Source organism: Amblyraja radiata, chromosome 5, assembly GCF_010909765.2.
Source record: "Amblyraja radiata isolate CabotCenter1 chromosome 5, sAmbRad1.1.pri, whole genome shotgun sequence".
Lineage (NCBI taxonomy): Eukaryota > Metazoa > Chordata > Chondrichthyes > Rajiformes > Rajidae > Amblyraja > Amblyraja radiata.
Genome location: NC_045960.1, coordinates 28,133,652 through 28,148,291, shown reverse-complemented (window position 1 = coordinate 28,148,291; position 14,640 = coordinate 28,133,652). Strand labels below are relative to the sequence as shown.

General features: G+C 42.7%; 1 protein-coding gene across 3 annotated transcripts in view; it reads right to left on the bottom strand.

Annotated features, from left to right (window-relative positions):
* Positions 1–14,640, bottom strand: part of orc3 (origin recognition complex subunit 3) — a 57,415-nt gene that overhangs the window by 17,406 nt on the left and 25,369 nt on the right. For all 3 annotated transcript variants that reach the window (XM_033020845.1, XM_033020847.1, XM_033020846.1), the window contains 4 exons: positions 12,152–12,285; positions 10,468–10,562; positions 8,184–8,281; positions 1,112–1,253 (listed from right to left, as the gene is read on the bottom strand). In XM_033020845.1, coding sequence (XP_032876736.1) covers positions 1,112–1,253; positions 8,184–8,281; positions 10,468–10,562; positions 12,152–12,285 — 469 coding nt within the window. The remainder of the gene's footprint in view (positions 1–1,111; positions 1,254–8,183; positions 8,282–10,467; positions 10,563–12,151; positions 12,286–14,640) is intronic.

The following is a 14,640-nucleotide window of genomic DNA, read 5'->3' as shown; positions in this document are numbered from 1 at the left end:
ACTGCGAAATCTCCTCAAAGTATGGCTACTTTGAAGAAGTTCTCCTCTCTCTGTCAGTTGTTCTGAGACCCACTCTCACTGTCCCCCCCTGTGGTTCCAGCTGTTATGATCTCCCCCCCCCCCCACACACTACAATCTGTCTGAAGAGTCCCAATCGGAAACATTTTCTGCCTCTTACTTACACAAATGCTGTCTGATCCATTGAGTCGTTCCAGCACTTTGTGTTTTATACAAGATTCCAGCATCTGCACTTCCGTGTGTCTTCAACAGGCCCTTCAGCCCACCGAGTCCGTGCTGACCAGCAATCCCCACACGTTAACACTATCCTACACACACGAGGGACAATTTACAATTATACTAATCTAATTAACCCATCACCCTGTACATCTTTCGATTGTGCGCGGAACCCGGAGTTCCCGGAGAAAACCCACCCAGGTCACGGGGAGACCAGACAAACTCCGTACAGACAGAACCCGTCGCCAGAACTGAACCCAGGTCTCTGGCGCTGTAAGGCAGCAACTCTACCGCTGCGCCACCGTGCCGCCCACAAACTGCTCCACAAATATTTCCTCATGTACATATAACTTTTTAGATTTTAATCTACTTGCATCTTTTATTGCTCTTTCCTACTGTCCATTTAAAAAAAAAAAAAGTATACAACAATGGAAACCCGAGCAGCGAATGTTTCAACGTTACATATTGTAACTAGCTTTATTTGTATAACTGGAAAGCAAACGAGACTCAGATATTTGGATTTTGTTTCATGGTTACTAGGATCAAAGAAAATCACAACTACTGCTTTTATCTCTGGCCTTTGATCCGACCATCTGCCTATCCCCCCACACCTGCATTCACTTATTTCCTGTCATTCTCTATCCTGCCTCTCCTCTCTTCTAGCTGTCTTCCCACCCCACAATCTGTCTGAAGAAGGGTTTCGACACGAAACGTCACCTATCCATGTTCTCCAAAGATGCTGCCTGACCTGCTGAGTTACCCCAGCACATTGTGTCCTTTTGTGTATTAACCAGCACTTGCAGTTCTTTGTCTCTACATTTCAAAGAAAATCAAATTAATTGCTTGAAGAATTAGCTGACTTGTTGCAGTCTATTACCTTTAGATAGTAATACGGGTTACTTAAAGCCATCTGCAGGGCAGCGCGTGGGGCTGCATTTAGGTGTCTGCGAAGCGTGCTAGCATCTTTGAAATATACAAGTTCATGGAGTGGCTGCGTGTCTGGTGACACTAGGTATTGCCTGAAAAAAGCATTAAAATAATGGCATTAGCATTATCTTTCATCAGTAACAAAGCAAATCATCCCCAGGTTCATCATAGCTGAGAAGCGATCAGGAGTGCGAGGAATGATATAATTAAAAACGGAATACATTTTGACATCTGGGCAACAGGAACGTGTACATCATTGACTACAGCTCGGCGTCCAACACTATCATCTCCTCAAAATTCATCATCAGACTAGCCCCTCTGTGCCTCCTGTTGCAACTGGATCCTCTACTTCCCTCTCGGCAGACCACAACCAGTGCGAATCGGTAGCAAAATTATCTCTTAGTTGACCATCAGAACAGGTACAGCTTCGGGCTGCATGTTTAGCCCCCCTCCCCCTTCACCCGTGAGTGTAAGCTAAGCACGGCTCCAAAACCATGTACAGATTCACCAAGGACACTTCTGTGGATGGCCAAATCACAGGTGACATTGAGTCAGTGTATAGAAGAGATGCCAAATACCTCTGTCTGCACCTGTCCACAGTTAGTACGGTATTTTGCCCTTGCAGCAGCCGGTTACAGAGGAGGGACTTGAAAGCACCTCACCTTAATTACAAACATACTACATTCAATATGCTGATCAGGTCCATTCTGACGTTAACATTTGATCAGCACCACCTCCCTTAATTGTGACTTATATTTTCATGTTTAGCAAGTATCCCTTTCATTATATGAACCCCACATTGTACCAATGTACTTCATGCATTGTTAAATATGATGTTTAGCAGGACAATAATATGGATCAAGGAATACAGGATTCGAAGTAGAATATTATCATTAATAAGGAATATGGTTTTAACTTCTTTCAACAGAGTGCTGAGACACTGCATCTCATAATCCCAGGTGGTTCAGCTAAATGGAGAAAGAAAGAAAAATTGAATTGTTTGGCAGGAACATACATGGATCATAAATACCCATGTGTAGGAAGGAACTGCAGATGCTGGTTTAAACTGTAGACACAAAAAGCTGGAGTAACTCAGCAGGTCAGACAGCATCTCTGAAGTAAAGGAATAGGTAACGTTTTGGATCGAGACCCTTCTTCAGACAAAAAAATTATCCTGGGGATGAAATTAATCGCTTAAAGAATTAGCTGACTTTATGCGGTCTATTACCTTTAGATAGTAATACGAGTTACTTAAAGCCATCTGCAGGGTTGGTCAGACAGCAGAAGGGTCTCGACCTGAAACGTCACCTATTCCTTTTGTCCAGAGATGCTGCCTGACTCACTAAATTACTCTAGATTTTGTGTCTATCTTTGATCATAAATGCCCATTTGGTCCAGTTGGGATAAATCATCTGTTTTCCTGTTATAAATTATATGCAATAGGCTGCAATGATACAAATGATTTTTGCCCACTATTTTTATTGGTACAAACTGGTGTGGTGACTCATTGAACAATCTTCTAAATGAGCACAACCAGCACAGAAGACCGATAATCACTGACTTCACAATATGAACCACTCTCAGGCCAATGGGACATAAAGCTGCTTTCTTCAAAAATGTCCAAGTTCATAAGTTCTAGGAGCAGAAAAAGGCCACGGCCCATCAAGTCTATTCCGCCATTCACTCATGACTGATCTATCTTTCCCTCTCAACCCCATTCTCCTATCTTTTCCCCATAACCCCTGACACTAATCAAGCCCGAGATAACACAAAATTAGAGCAATTCACAAGAGATGAAACCAGGAAGAATAAGACAGGTTTCACCAATGCCCTTGCCAGTCACTCAATGTCAAACCTCCATCACTGATAAATTCTAATTAAGTAGGTGTAGTTACACAATGCAACACAGAATCAAAATGTCCCAAAGCAAGAAGTCAAAAACATACTTCTGAAGTTCAGTCACTCTGTTTGCTTATAATTTGGATGCCTCTCATATTTGATCCTTAAACAGACACTACATGTTATACTAAAGCTTAATTAATATTAAAAAAAATTAAGATACTGTTGCTCCAAGGGATCGGTTGAATTACAGCATTTAACACCGATTCATTTCCCATGGCGAGTGTCACGAAAAATGGGTCAACATCACTGTTAAATCTGATCTTACCATATCCTCCAGAGCTACATTTTTTTAGAACTGCACAGGACTTGGTACTCTCAGCTAAAATGCACTCCTTGTTGAACTGTGAACACATGACAAAGATTGTGATATATAGTCTTTTGATCCAATTTCTCTTGGTATGTAATTATTTGGCACCGGACATATTGATATCACCACATGTGCAAAATTTGGCAGGAAAATAACCTCACCATTCATTATGAAGATGAATCATGATGGGAAGTACCCTGTCCAAATTCACAATGGGTAAGACTTCAACAGCAAATGCTAATTCAGCAGCAAACCCTTCAAAACCTACCAACAAATTGTATTGAATATCCAAAAATGGACACAAATACTTCTCCTCGACTTCACTCTCTAGGTTACTGCATCAGGAAATTCTGTACAAGTTTCTACAATGTTTTAATTTGGGTTTTATGTGGTTTTGCCGGAAGGATTAATTTTTGGCAAGATTCTGGCAGAAATCCAAAGTTGATATTTAAATATAATTTCAGCAATTGCCAGGAATGTGCATTTCAGAAGAATGGACAGACTTATTGGGTTGAATGGCCTGGTTCTGTGCAGCTAACTTTATCTCTCTTGAGTTTGTCTAAAGAGTAAACGTGGCTGTGGGCCAAATGCAGGCAAATAGGCTAGACCCAATCTGCCAATTTGGTCGGCATTTGGGCTGAGTGCTGAAGGGCCTGTTTCCTTGCTGTACAGCTCTATGACTTTATGAAGCAGATTGCGTGTTGATATGGTAACATGAATGTTCAACTCTATCCTTACTGCTCACTTCCTCTCTGCATTCAAGCAGTCCCAGTTACTGTAAAGAAATGGTTCTTTGTGAACTCAAGTTAAGCTAAGGTTGCGAAAAGTAGGATCTGGACCTGCTGTTTCACCCTCTCCTGACATTACAAAAATACCAGCTGACTAAAGCTTGCCATTAAATCATTGTTGCTTCTTCAAACATTGGGGAGAGTTTTCAAATCATTGCCTAGCAACAGAGATATTAATCAACGGAACAGTCTTAAAAGCAAACAGAGATTAAGTCAGCTTTAGTGAAGTAATGACACAAGGAGGGCAGGTGATTAAACTAAGTTAACAAGCTACAGGTAAGCAGAAACACGAAGTGCTTCATGGTAGATGATGAGTACAACGTTAGAAATGTTTCTTGCTCGACTGAACTATTTTTCACTTTCATTATTTTAAATATTTTGGTTTGGTTTGCAAATTAATTGATCCAAATGGGGTTTTCAAATCTATTAGTTTGAATCTAGTTAACATAGAACATAGTATAGAGAACAGTACAACACACTGTCTGTGCCAAGATAAACTAATCTCTTCTGTGTGTACATGATCCAAACCCCCTCATTCCCTGCATTTTCATCTGGCTATCTAAAAGCCTCTTAAACATCACTATCCCATCTGCCAGGCACCCATCACAGTGCATACAACAAAAATTGAACATGTCCTTTAAACTTTGCCCCTTTCGGCTTAAAAGTATGCCCGCAAGACTTTGACATTTCCACTCTGGTATTGTAAAATAAATTTATCTTAAAAGTGATAGTAACCACAATAAATTTGCAAAAAGAACAGGTTGATCCAGCATACATGGAGTTATGGTGTATAAGGTTTTTTTAAAGCATCCATGAAGGTGTCTTCCCAAGTGGTTTGTCAAGAACAAATTCACAAAGAGGAAAAGGAGATACAAGGAAGTTCAAATGCTGGTTTATTTGTGCCCATTTCTCCCTGTCACCGTCCACCTATATTCCTACCTCTGGCTTCACACTTCTTCTATCCTTGTCTCACACTTTGTCTTTTCATCTCAGACCTTCATCCAACAGCTGCCATTCAACCCCCCCCCCCCCAACCCCCCTCCCCTGTATCCACCTATCACTCACTGGGCTTTGTCCTGCGGCCACCTCTCTTCCAGCTTCATCCTCCGCCACACACAATCAGTTTGAAGAAGGGCCCCAACTCAAAACGTCACCTATTCATGTTCCCCAGATTTCCTGCCTGACTCACTGAATAACTCCAGCACTTTGCTATTTTTTAGGAAAAGTTAGAAGTTTCTTGATGGACAGGATTTGGATGATGGACCCTGAGATTAAATATTAGTAATGTTTTTATACTTTGTTTGTGATTTGGACAGAACTTAGAACCACAAGCGGGGTTCAAGAAGACTTCAGAAAAACTAAGATATAAAAGCAGAACAGGCAGACAGTTAATTGCCTCTATTAATGTGATGTTAATCATTTTGAGAGGGAAAACAAGGAGTGTTCACTGTCCAAACATACTTAATTTCCTAAATGGAAAGCGTCATAAAAAGTCAAATGGCATTTGGTGTTTGGTGTTTTAATAAGGCAAAGTCCAAAAAATGAAAGCGATGATAAATCTGCACAAGAAGATTAGGCCTTTGGATGTTACTGGATCCCTCTTTGTAGAAGATACCTGGAAGATTTAAAACATTTGTAGAATAGACAAAATAGAAGCGCAGAGTTGCAAGAAAATATTTGAAATAGTGTACAAGCAAACATGGCTATTATGTAGAGGAGGGAACTGGTTTAAACTGAAGATAGACACAAAATGCTGGAGTAACTCAGTGGGACAGGCAGCATCTCTGGTGAGAAGGAATGGGTGACATTTCGGGTCCCTTCGTCAGACTAGTCAGGGAAAAGGGGAACGAGAGATATATAGATGATGTAGAGAGATAAAGAACAATGAATGAAAGATATGCAAAAAAGGAACAATGATAAAGGAAACAGGCCATTGGTAGCTGTTTGTTGAGTGAAAACGAGAAGCTGGAGTGACTTGGGTGGCAGAGGGATGTATGGAGAGAGAGTTACTTGAGGTTAGAGAAATTAAAATTCATACCACTGGGCTGTAAGATGCCCAAGCGAAATATGAGATGCTGTTCCTCCAATTTGTGTTTAGCCTCACTCTGACAATGGAGGAGACCTAGGTCAGAAAGGTCAGTGTGGGAATCGGAAGAAGAATTAAAGTGTTTAGCAACTGAGAGATCAGGTAGGTTCAGGCGGACTGAGTGAAGGTGTTCAATGAAACGATCGCTCAGTCTATGTTTGATCTCACCGATGTATAAGAGTCCACAACTTGAACAACGGATACAGTAGATGAGGTTGGAGGAGGTGCAAGTGAACTCTGCCTAACGTGAAAGGACTGTTGGGGTCCCTGGACAGAGTCGAGGGAGGAGATATAGGTACAGGTGTTGCATCTCCTGCGGTTGCAGGGGAAGGTACCTGGGGAGGGGGTGGTTTGGGTGGGAAGGGATGAGTTAACCAGGGAGTTGCGGAGGGAACGGTCTCTGCGGAAGGCGGAAAGGGATGGAGATGGGAAGATGTGACTAGTGTTGGGATCCCGTTGGAGGTGGTGAAAATGTCGGAGGATTATGTGTTGTATGCGACGACTGAAGGGGTGAAAGGTAAGGACTAGGGGGCGTCTTGTCTCTGTTGTGACTAGGGGGAGGGGGAGCAAGGGCGGAGCTGCGGGGTACCGAGGAGACACGAGGGAGGGCCTCATCTAAGATGGGAGAGGGGATCCCCCTTTCCCTACAAAATGAGGGCATCTCGGATGTATTGAACACCACATCTTGGACGCAGATGCAGCGTAGACGGAGGAATTGAGAGTAGGGGATAGTACCTTTGCAGGAAGCAGGGTGGAAAGAAGTGTAGTTGAGATAGTTTTGGGAGTCAGTGGTTTTTTAATAGATGTCAGTTGATAGTCTATCTCCTGGGATGGAGACTGTGAAATCAAGAAAGGGTAGGGAGGTGTCGGAGATTGTCCAAGTGAATTTGAGTGCAGGATGGAAATTGGTGTTAAAGTTTATGAAGCTATTATGCACATCTTCTCATACTCTGAAAGGCAAACAATTTATTTTGTCTGGAGGAGATTTAGGAAATAAGAAAGGAGTTGGAAGAAAGAAAATCCACAAGGCCATCTAGTCTATGGGGATCTTGGGCAGATAAGCTGTAATATGTCAATTATTTCTGTCGCGGGAAAATGTAAAGGTCTCCGAGCGACATGGATCTTTCTTCGTTTAGACAAAAAGCATAACATGACAAAAGAAACGGGGGCGGGGGGGGGAAGCGGGGGGTGGAGAAAATACAGGCTGCAAGATAGTACAGAGGCCTGTAGAAACAAGGAACTGCAGATGCTAGTTTACCAAGGAAAAACACAAAATGCTAGAGTAGCTCTGCAGGTCAGGTAGCATCCCTGGAGAACATAGATAGGTGACGTTTCAGGTTGGGATGTCCTGACCCAAAACGTCATCTATCCATGTTATCCACGGATGCTGCCTGACTCGCTGAGTTACTTCAGCATTTTGTTTTTTTCCTTATTACAAAGGCCTGCTCAGGTATGGGCCTATCTCTGAACCTCTGTAGACAGGACATAGGTGTTCAAGATTTCCTTGGCAACCTTCTTCCCTCAGACCTGAAGTCTAAGACTTGTCTTAGCTGCTGCACTTAAGTTACTCCTATGACACTTGGGTCAAACCAAAGCAAGGGGTTGTGGGTGCGTCAATGTGCGGTGTGATGAAATAAGAAGTGCAGACAGCTTCGTCCTCACAGATTTGACTACAGAAATGTTTTCAAGAGAATGTTAGATTTAGCTCCTAGGGCCAAGGGAATCAAGGGATATGAGGGAAAAGCCAGAATGGGGTGCTGATTTTGGATGATCAGCCATGATCATATAGAATGGCGGTGCTGGCTCAAAGGACCAAATGGCCTACTCTTGCACCTATTTTATATGTTTCTACGTTATACTGATTAGGCACTCAAGGGAAAACATCCTCATATCTGTCTTGTCACTGCTATGGTTCTCGCCAGATGTTCCTTTATCTTACCTTGCAAGTTGGTCCATAAATTGAAGAACATCCATCCGCAGACACTCAAACCTGCTTGGTTTCTTGCGTCTTTTTAATACCTTCATTTCCATTAAGGTCTGCAAAATCCGAAACAAAACAATGATGGTCAAAAATGTATTTTGGTACAACTGTTGCCTACACCCAGACACTGAATGTGAATGAAGCCTTTTCTTTGTGGCTATGAACCTACAAAAGACGATATTTGGCTTTTTTGTTTAAACGCATTCCCCCCCCCCCCCCCCCACCACCCCTTTCAATTAAAACAGAACTTCAGGGGCCTATTTAGCCTCCGGTTTTGAGATTTTCAGCATCTGCGATTTGTGCTTTTGAAAAATTGTTTCTTTGAATGGAATAAGAAATGCCATTATTGGCAATAAATATCAACTTTGCAAAATTTATATTTTCATTCATTTTGATTTAAGAACACAGCACATGATTTTCAAAACATTCCTTCAGACTACTGACCAATTCCATTGATCTATGGGGTCTGCTCGTTGGTTTTGTTGCGCACCTCTGTTCACACAGAGTCAAACAGCACAAATTCTTGATTAGCAACGGTATCAAGGGTTATAGGGAGAAGGCAGGAAAATGGGGTTGAGAGAGAAAGATAGGCCATGACTGAATGGTAGAATAGACTTGATAGGCCGAATGGCCGAATTCATCTCTTATCACTTATGAAGTTGTGAAACAGGCCCTTCAGCCCAACTTGTCAATGCTGACTAAGGTGCCCCATACTCCGTACAGACAGCACCCATAGTCGACATTGAACCCGGGCTACCATTGCGCCGCAGAGCTAAATCTAACTCTCTCTTGAAAACATCCAGTGAATTGGCCTCCACTGCCTCTGTGGCAGGGAATTCCACAGATGCACAACTCTCTGGGTGAAAACGTTTTTCCTCATCTCAGTCCTAAATGGCCTACCCCTTATTCTTAAACTGTGACCCCTGGTTCTGGGCTCATCAGGAACATTTTTCCTGCATCTACCCTGTCCAATCCTCTAAGAATTTTATATGTTCATGATAATGACTGTCAAAATATATTGAAGGTAGACACAAAATATCGGAGTAACTCAGCGGGTGAGGCAGCATCTATAGAGAGAAGGAATGGGCGATGTCTCGGACCGAGAGCCTTCTTCAGACTGATATATTCTTCAGCCAAAATATATTGGGTCTTTTAGAGACATAAGGAACTGCAGATGCTACAGATGCATGGGGAGGTGGTTCCAACCCAAAATGTTACATATCCATGTCCTCCAGAGATGCTGCCTGACCTGCTGAGTTACTCCAACACTTTGTGCTCTGTATTGGTTCTCTTCTGTCTCTCAGAGTCTTAGGGGGTTACAGTGTGGAAACAGGTTCTTCGGCCCAACTTGCCCACACCATCCAACATGTCCCATCTGCACTAGTCCCACCTGCCTGCGTTTGGCCCACATCCCTCTGACCATGTACTTGTCTAAATGTTTCTTAAACGTTGCAATAGTACCTGCCCCAACTCTCTCCTCCGGCAGCTCATTCCATACACCCACCACCCTTTGTGTGATAAAGTGGCCCCACAGGTTCCTATTAAATCTTCTCCCTCCTCACCTTAAACCTATGTCCTCTGGTTCTTGATTCCCCTACTCTGGGCAAGAGAATCTGTGCTATCTATTCCGCCCATGATTTTGTACACACTCATTTTCTCCTACATTACAAATGGACGTATCCCACAGTGGCTTATCAGGTTATCACCAGAAGCTGAATGCAAGCAATTACAAGAATAATTTGGCACGGTGCTTACATTGTAGTTACCTTTAAAGTTATCTTAAGTGTACCACTTGATATATTGTGTACCAGGCTTTTGATAGTCCAGTGAAAATGTTAGCTTTTCATTTTACAACTCCTCCCCTTCTGTCGTGGGGTGGACTGACTCCCCACTCCCCACTCCCCTCCCCCCCTAAACTTTGTATATCCCCAATCTTGGACTTTCCACTCGTTACTTTAATTTAACGTTTCATGTGTCTTGTTGTGTTTTATGACTGTTGGCAGACCAATTTCCTTCCTGGGATAAATAAAGTTCTATCGTATTGTAAAAATATATTCTTTTGATAGTTCTAATCATTTATTTTCATATGCCTGCAGCAAAACATGAGCCCACAGACACGCAGTTGTATAGAAATTGGTGTGAGCATTTCAACCACCATCAGTTTGTGGTTCACCAAAATAAATGGAAAATGGATGATGAAACATAACAGGAAAGACAGCAAAGTATTAACTGAAAGTGGAACCTTTTGAAGCTGGTATAAGTCAGTCTTTTTCTGTAGTGATCTCTGTGATTCTGTTATGTTTTCTTCACCATCTTCAACATCTTCCACAGGAGCATCTGTGGAAAATTGATAATTGAAAAAAAAATTTTCTGAGTATATTCCCCTACTGCCCCAAAGAAAAATTGGAACAATGCCCTTAAGACAAAAGATAATAAATACAAACAAATGCCTCCACTAATAGATGCAAATCAAATGCCGTCCAGCAAAAATGTCAACTCTTTACATAACCAATGTTTAGTTTGGAGATACAGCATAGAACTTCTTTGAAAATGCCTTGTAATCCTAGGTTGCAATTTGATTCACACTTACAAAATACAGCGCTCAGCTTCAACACACAGCCAATCCCAAAATGGCTGCTCCAAATAGGCTGCTCCTCAATACCTTCACTTATTTTTGTCGGCTGCTCAATGAGCCTATCAACCAACACTCTTCCAAAGCTGATGCTCCGTTCCACCTCCTGGCTGGAAACTAACCCACTCAGCTGTTCACAAGACGCTATTTTGAACCTTCCCGCTGCTGCCCTGCTCTATCTGCTGGCTGGAAACAGCTTACTGACTTTACCTTGCACTAAACGTTATTCCCTTATCATGCATCTGTACACTGTGAATGGCTCGATTGTAATCATGTATTGTCTTTAGGCTTAACTGATTAGCACGCAACAAAAGCTTTTCACTGTACCTCGGTCCACATGATAATAAACTAGACTCAACTGTTCCCACTGCCGCTCTCTCTGAAGAGTCGAGTATTAAATGAACTAAAATTGCTAGTGGGCACAGATCCGCAGAATTCATAGAACACTGGCTGTTCCACCCACATGCCATGGAGGCATGGAAGTGGACACATTGACAATGATGTCCTTAGTTTGCATTGCCTTGCAGTGTATCAACTGGGCTTATATTCACTGGAATTTAGAAGGATGAGAGGGCATCTTAGAGAAACATATAAAATTCTTCTAAGATTGGACAGATGCAGGAAAAATGTTCCCGATGTTGGGGGAGTCCAGAAGCAGGGGTCACATTTTAAGAATAAGGGGTAGGCCATTTAGGACTGTGATGAGGAAAAGGGATCAAGGGATATGGGGAGAAAGCAGGAACAGGGTATGATTTTGGATGATCATCCATGGTCATATTGAATGGCGGTGCTGGTTCAAAGGGCCGAATGGCCTACTCCTGCACCTATTTTCTATGTTTCTATGATATTGTGATTAACCATTCTTCATCATAGGTTAGCCGATGCAATACCCAAGTCGGGACACCGCATTTTAGGGAGGACAACAAAGAAAATACAGGTAAAAATGTACTTGAATTATAGCAGGCATATGCAATCTAGTCAAAGAACATCTTTCAAAAAAAGGAAACATGTGTGAAAGATGGAGATATATATAGTGCAATGCTGAAAGGGCAGAAATGTGGGACTACTTGGATCTATCAAAAAGTGCCAGCACAGCACAACAGAATGAGTAACCACCCTCTGCTATTTTATTCTACAAACTGAAATTAAAATAATGGGGAAGTGTTAAATAAATAAGATTTTGCCAGCTGGAACACCAATGTTTCTGTTCCATAATGATGGTGAAAATCTCAGTTCTGTAAAACAAAATGTTGGATCTGGCCCATTACCATTGAATACACTGCTCAGCACATACCGTCCAGCTTCTGAAACTTTGCAAGGAAATCTTCCAGTGTTTGTGTGGCCTGGGCGAGAGATTTGTGCTCTGAAGACTGCAATACTTCCACACATTTCTGTAGCAGACATACGAGCTCATCTTTAGCCATCATTCTGCAAAAGAACAAATTAGTTAATCACCCCGCAAATTCAAACAAACATACAAATATACAAACACCACCAGGTGGCGCTTCAATGGCAGCCTCCCCTATAGTCTGTCCTTTTCGTCTTTTTAGTGTGTTTAAAATGTTTGTGTTAATGTTCTCCGGTTTGTTTTATGTGGGGGGTGGGCGGGTGTGGGGGAAACTTTTTTTCAATCTCTTATCTTGCCGGAGATGCGATTGTTTTCCGGGTTGTATCTCCGGTCGCTCTACGGTCTAACATCGTGGACTGAAGGCCTTCTCGGGACTGACTTTGAGCCCCACCGCGGGGTCTGTACTTACCATTGGGGCCGATTCCTTGCCTGGGATCGATGCTCCAACCGCAGCCTGCGGACTTTAACATCAAGGGCTCGCATTCTCGGGAGAGACCAAGTCGGGAAGCTCCTAAACTGCACGACGATCGGCTAGCCCCGACCCGAGTTTGATCGCGCAGTGCAAAGGAGCTGTGATCCCCCCCCCCCCCCCCCCCCCCCCCGATGCAGGAGCTTAATGGCCCCGACGAGGAGGCCCGCCGCCGGCTATTGGAGTAAGATCATCCCATCAACAGAAGGTTGAAGGCCCTCGACCGCTGGAAGACAAAGAAGGGAAGAAATTGAACTTTTTTTCGCCTTCCATCACACTGAGGAATGTGGAGGAGTCACTGTGGTGGATGTTTATGTTAAAATGTATTTTGTGTGTTCTGTTGCTTTTTATTAGTATTATTGTACGGCAAATCACATTCCTCATATGTTGCAAATCATACTTGGCTAATAAAGTATGATTATGATTATATGCTTCTCCCATCTAATGTAGGTCTAGGCTGTTGTTGATCTGAGGCTATGGCACCATGCTCGTTTACATTTGCCAACTGTAGAAGCACAATAATCCACATTTTAGATTGCCTTGTATACATTATTACCAGATTCGATATGGAAATTTCATGCAACAACTGATCAGGGCGGTACAGTGGGATGCAGCAGGTAGTGCGCTTGCCAGCGACTTGGGTTTGTATCTGACTGCTTGTGAAGTTTGTACATTCTCTCCATGGACAGGTACATGGATGGGAAAGGGATAGAGGGATGTGGCCAAACACGGGCTGGTGGGGCTAGCATAGATGAGGTGTCTTGGAGCCTGTTTCCATGCGGTATGACTTTGACTGCTGGTTTTCCCCCAGGAGTTCCAATTTCCACCCACCTCCAAAAGCCATTCTGGTAGGTTGATTGGGTATTATAAATTATTCCACTCTAGGTAAATGGTAGAAAAATCAGGCGGGAGTTGTTGGCCATGCCATAGAAAATAGTTTGCAAAGAAACAGTGGCACAGTGGTAGAGTTGCTGTCTTACCAGTGACCCAGGTACGATTCTGACTACAAATGCTGTCTTGTATTGAGTTTGTACATTCTCCTTGTGACCACATGGGTTTTCTCTGGCTGCTCCGGTTTCCTCCCACACTCCAAAGGAGTACAGGTTTGTAGGATAATTGGCTTGTGTAAAAATTGAAAAAAATGTCCCTCGTGTGCAGGATAGCGCTAGCGTATGGGGTGATCACTGATGGGTACAGACTCGGTGTGCCAAGAGACCCGTTTCCACACTATATCTCCAAAGTCTACATACGCATTGGGCATGCAACTGATGGGATTGCTCTGACAGCCAGCATCAATGCAATAAGCCCAGTGACCTTCTTTGATTTAAAAAAAAAAAAAGGGAAATAGAAAAAAAGTTCTCCCAAGTTGCAAAAATGAAATTAATCCAGGAAGTTGTTGCTTGCTTTCTCGGCTTCAAAGTGACTCACTCAAGTTCCATCCATTGGGAAAACAGCAGGGAATTGCACTGAACAAAAATCAAATCTCAGTACTGGAAGAAGCCCCTGCATTCAGCAATCCACTGGCATAATAAAGATATCTAAAAATTCATTTTTTTAAATTTTACACCAGAACAGTTAAAACAGGTGTGGAATACAAGCAGTTAAACAATAGAATTAGAATCTCAATATGGGAATATCCACAGGTTATCAAGAGACTAAATTAACTTGGCATCAAAGGAGAAGATGGATAAAGTGACAAGCATGGAAGGGGAAGGAGCAGCACATTATGTGGATGCAGGTTAGGTTTGGAGGGATGAGGTCGGCATGGACCAGTTGAACTGAATGCCTTGTTTCTCATTGTACATTCTATATACTGTGGGTGATTGGACAGCCATGATTACGGAGCATCATACTCAACCAAACAGGTCAGGAGGCAAATTGAACACCGTGAATCAATAAAGTTACAGCGCAGGGTATATGAAAGTAGGAATGTAGTTGTAAGGTTCAGAGACTCTTAAACAGGCTA